Source organism: Protobothrops mucrosquamatus, unplaced genomic scaffold (genome assembly GCF_001527695.2).
Source record: "Protobothrops mucrosquamatus isolate PMUCROS unplaced genomic scaffold, P.Mucros_1.0 scaffold9066, whole genome shotgun sequence".
Taxonomy (NCBI): Eukaryota; Metazoa; Chordata; class Lepidosauria; order Squamata; family Viperidae; genus Protobothrops; species Protobothrops mucrosquamatus.
This window is the reverse complement of record NW_015394858.1, coordinates 15,456-20,652: the sequence shown is the minus strand read 5'-3', so window position 1 is coordinate 20,652 and position 5,197 is coordinate 15,456. Positions and strand designations below refer to the sequence as shown.

The 5,197-nt window shown below is 42.3% G+C and overlaps 1 protein-coding gene across 1 annotated transcript; it reads right to left on the bottom strand.

Moving 5' to 3' along the window:
• Positions 1-1,746: 1,746 nt before the first annotated feature.
• On the bottom strand, positions 1,747-3,059 carry LOC107300908 (nitric oxide synthase, inducible; the record flags this gene model as incomplete). The annotated part of the gene is made up of 3 exons (XM_015830192.1): positions 1,747-1,888; positions 1,980-2,071; positions 2,897-3,059. Coding segments are annotated over 3 exons (397 nt in total), but the record flags the coding sequence as incomplete, so codon positions are not given.
• Positions 3,060-5,197: the final 2,138 nt, after the last annotated feature.

The following is a 5,197-nucleotide window of genomic DNA, read 5'->3' as shown; positions in this document are numbered from 1 at the left end:
ACACCAGTGCTGTGGGAACTGCACTGGTTGCAGGTTTGCTTCTGGGTCCAATTCAACATGTTGGTTGCCATCTTCAAAGCCTTTTATGGCATGGGTCCAGTCTATCTGAGGAACACTCTCACCCAATGGGACTGGCCCACCCCACTCACTCCTGCGGAAGAGGTATGTTATGGACAGTGGTGGGATTAAAATATGTGAAAAACCGGTTGTCTGTGTGGATGCTGCTTCCGGAAGTCCTTTCTGGGCCTGGGCAACAAAAAAATAGCTACCGGTTCTGCCGAAGTGGTGCGAACCGGCTGAATCCCACCACTGGGTACGGACTCCGCCAGCTGGTGGGGTTGAGAAAAAGAGCCTTTTCTGCTTGTCTCCTGCCCTTTGGAACAGCATGCCCTTTGAGGTCAGATCAGCCCTTACCATCTTGGTCTTCTGAAATGGCCACAAAACCTGGCTCCGCCAAATGGCCTGGGGTCCCAATAGGGGCTGTTCCACTTTGGAGGTGGTTAGTAGATTAGAAGATCCTACCTCCATCCCAGTCATTTATTGGTCCCTTTTATTTAATCTCTTGTTAATATTTAAGGCTTTAATGCTAACGCTGAGTGTTTTTCATGTTTTAATGCTCTCATTGTTTTATATTGTGCTTTTAAGATGTTGTAAGCCACGAGGGAGATGGACGGCATAGAGCCAGTTTGGTCTAGTGCAGGGGTAGGCAACCTTGGCTCTTTTATGACCCGTGGACTTCAACTCCCAGAATTCCTGAGCCAGCCATGCTGAGGAGAAAGGGAGAGGTTTCCATGCTAAGCCATGCTGGCTCAGGAATTCTGGGAGTTGAAGTCCACGAGTCATAAAAGAGCCAAGGTTGCCTACCCCTGACCTAGGTATATGACATACTGGGAGTTGAAGTCCACGAGTCATAAAAGAGCCAAGGTTCCCTACCCCTGACCTAGGTATATGACATACTGGGAGTTGAAGTCCATGAGTCATAAAAGAGCCAAGGTTGCCTACCCCTGACCTAGGTATATGACATACTGGGAGTTGAAGTCCACGAGTCATAAAAGAGCCAAGGTTGCCTACCCCTGGTCTAGTGGTTAAGGCAGTGATGGTGAACCTTTTAGAGACTGAGTGCCCAAACTGCAACCCAAAACCCACTTATGCATCGTCGAGTGCCGGGTGAGTGTGACCCATTGAGTGGGCGTGGCCCATTGGGTGGCGTGGCTGAAGTGGTAACGGTAGACTGGGTGGGACTAAAAAGTTCAATCAATCAATTCCAACTTTGCAAGACCTTTTTTTTTCCCCGCAAGAAGTTGAAATTGACTGATTGAACCTTTTTTTTTTTTTTTGCACATGGCGGCGGAGGCCTAAAGCGAAAAAGGTTTATAAAACCCAGCTGAAAGCCTAGGACTGGGGCGACAGTGCGTGTGCCCACAGAGAGGGCTCCGAGTGCCACCTCTGGCACCCGTGCCATAGGTTCGCCACCACTGGGTTAAGCATTGGGGTAGAAAGCAGGAGGCCATTGACTTCAACTCCTATCTTAGCAGAAAAGCCAGCTGGGTTATTTTGGGCCAGTCATTCTCTCCTCAGGATTGTTGTTATGGGGAAAACAGGAGGAAGTTATTTTGGATATGTTCAACACCTTGAGTTATTTATAAAAATAATAAAGGCGGGATACAAATAAATAAATATAAATAAATATAAATTTAATAAAAAAAAATAAAAGCGCACTACTCTCAATATTTATTTTGTATATACCTGTGTAAACTCCACGTTGGCTGGATCTCCCACAATGGATCCATCTGGCATCTGGTAGCCAGCATACCTGATGAGTTGATTATTCCATATTCGGAAGTCGTGCTTTCCATCAGTCCGGTGGGGGAAGACAGTGATGGTGGACCTGTTTCAAGAGAGTGGGGGTGAATGACAGCTTACTCAGCGAGTCTATAGATCCATATGAAATATTAAAAAAAAAACAACCCAGCTCATACCTTATGTTCCCTCCGTTTGTAGCATACTCCAAATGGCGACAAAGATGTTCAAACATTTCTTTAGCATTAGTGCAACTACGAGCATCAAACACCTAAAAGGCATTAATTAGCAAATGAGAAAGCTTAATATTATTCCATGCTTCCAAGGTCGCTTTCCAACCCAATCCAAAAAATATAACTTTTGCAATCTTAAATAACTCTTCGATAATTCATACTTGAATCTTAGAAACTAGTTAGTTTATCATGTTTTGCAGATAATATCCTCACAAAAAGGGCACTTATAGATTATTTAGCTCCAACTTCTCTCTAGGACAATATTTCTCAACCTCAACCTGTGTGGACTTCTACTCCCAGAATTCCCCAGGCACAGCTTACAGGTGCTGATGTTGTGAGGCATTGTCCTAGGACAGGGATAGGCAACCTTGGCTCTTTTATGACTCGTGGACTTCAACTCCCAGAATTCCTGAGCCAGGAATTGTGAAGTCCACGAGTCATAAAAGAGCCAAGGTTGCCTACCCCGGTTGAAGAAGATCAAAGGAAGAGTATCAATTTCACATATCAATTCTTATTCATCTTTTTCATTTTTCTCTGAAACGTGCTCTTTTTCAGGTTATAAATTCTGACCTTCTAGAAGGCAGACAATTGGGGATCCAGTTAAGCAGATTCAAGAATTTAAATCTCTCCTTAGCTTGTAAAGTCCAATAAAATGTGTGCCAACCCTTTCCTACTTCGAACCTTGCTAAGTGAAATCATTGACATCATCACAGCATCTGAAACATAGTCCTAGCATGCTGGACCAGAATTCTATTCTTTGTCTTATATTTTTGTGGAGGTGTCACTATGGAATAGGATGAGCTGAACTCTGGCTATTTCAGTGGAATCTGGGAAGCCTTGAAGAGCAAAAGCAAATGGATCACCTGTAGATTGGACCACTGGATTCTCCCGATGCACCGAGGAGCATTTCTCCAGGCTTGCTTTGTGGCAAAGATAAGCTCTTCTTTGGTGAGTTGATAAGTCCCTGTTCTTTCTATCTCTTGAGCCACTGCTTCCAGCCGTGTTGTGTGCTCTTCCGTTTCTACCCTGCAAAGAAAATATAGGAAATGGTGACAGTGGTGAACAGTATGTCTAATTTAACAAAGAGAAGGACGAGGGGGGACATGATAGCATTGTTCCAGTATCTCAGGGGCTGCCACAAAGAAGAGGGAGTCAAGCTATTCTCCAAGGCGCCTGGAGGCAGGACGAGAAGCAACGGGTGGAAACTGATCAAGGAGAGAAGCAACCTAGAACTAAGGAGAAACTTCCTGACAGTGAGAACAATTAACCAGTGGAACAACCTGCCTCCAGAAGCGGTGAATGCTCCAACACTGGAAGTTTTTAAGAAGAGACTGGACAGCCATTTGCCTGAAATGGTATAGGGTTTCCTGCCTGAGCAGGGGGTTGGACTAGATGACCTCCAAGGTCCCTTCCAACTTTATCATCATCATCATCATCATCATCATCATCATCATCATCATCATCATCATCATCATCATCATCATCATTATTATTATTATTATTATTATTATTATTATTATTATTATTATTATTATTATTATTATTATAGTACAGTAAGCAATATTGGGAGTTAACTTAATTCAGAAAGATTTCCAAAATGATTCAGGGATTTCCCAATCAAAGAGATGCACAGAAGAAACAAGTGAATGTTCAAAACCATCATTCTTTCCTATAGCTATAACCAGGGCTTTTTTTCTCATAGAACGCCCAGAACAGAGTTCTGGCACCTTTTTTGGATGGAACCTTGTAGGGTAGGCAAAGCGGGTTGTATGACGTGTGTGAGTTCCGGCACCTTTTTTTTTTTTTTTTTTAGAAAAAAAGCACTGGCTATAACTAAATTGATGGCGTTCCTGGTAGGAGAAGAGAGCCTGTAAAACTTCTTGTTACCTTGACAAATTGCTGCAGGAGTCATAATAATGAGACATTTTTTTCTTGCAGCACCAATGACATCGTTGTTTGCTTGTAAGATTAGAAGTAGTCGGCAAATGTCTGCAAACTCCGGCTCCAAAGATTAAAACACAGCTTTCTAGATAATAGAGATCCTTCACCTAATGACTTGGTTTAACCATTTAATACTCCATGGTGTGTTTAATCAGCTACACAGATAGTCCTCGATTTACAACCACAATTGAACCCCAAATCTCTGTTGCTAAAGGAGACATTTGTTAAGTGAACATTGCCCCATTTTACAACCTTTCTTGTCACGGTTGTTAAGTGAATTACTGAAGTTGTTAAATTAGTGACACGGTTGTTAAGTGAATCTGGCTTCCCCATCGATTTTGCTTATCAGAAGATCGCAAAAAGGGATCGTATAACCCCGGGACACTGTAACCGTTGTAAATATGAATCAGTTGCCAAGCGCCTGAATTCTGTTCACATGATCGTGGGAACGCTGCAACAGTTGTAAGTGTGAAAGCGGTCATAAGTTACTTTTTTCAGTGCCATTGTAACTTTGGTCACTAAATGAACTGTTGTAAGTTGAGGACTACCTGTAATCAGTAGTTTCTCAAACTGAAAAGCCATAAACCATGGTTTATTAATAACAATAAACAGCAATGAAGCTGCTTCATATTCTCTGCTTAAGCCATAATCAATTAAACCAGAGGAGAGGAGGGAGAAAATCTGTGTAATTGTTAGGAGTTAAAAACAACTTGATGGCACATGATAAATCAATGCTTAGTGCTAGGAGAGAACCGTCAATGACAAGTAATCCTGCCTGTTTTATATAATTGTTTCACCACTGCCCTCAGCACATTTTTTTAAAAAAAGTGCATGCATATTTGGGAAACATCAGCTCCATTTCTCTTCTCCAGTTGCATGGCTAAATATTCTTCCACCAACCATAAACAGGCACAGAAGTGTCTTGGTCTAACACAGTTGTTTTCCAACCTTGCCTATTTTAACATGCATGTACTTCAACCCAGAATTCCCTGGCCACCTCTTAAAGTGACTGAAGTCAAGAAACACTGAAGAATATGAATCTCATCTGAACAGATATATAATACCTGGGTTCACACAGTATGATAAGCCGTTGTTTTCATCCACTATAGTGCATAGAACAAATCCAGATGGCTATGTTCACACACAGAACTAAGCCAAAACCAAGCAAACTATGTTATGCCATACTGGGTGTGTGAACCCAGTCAGCATGAAAATGCATAGCT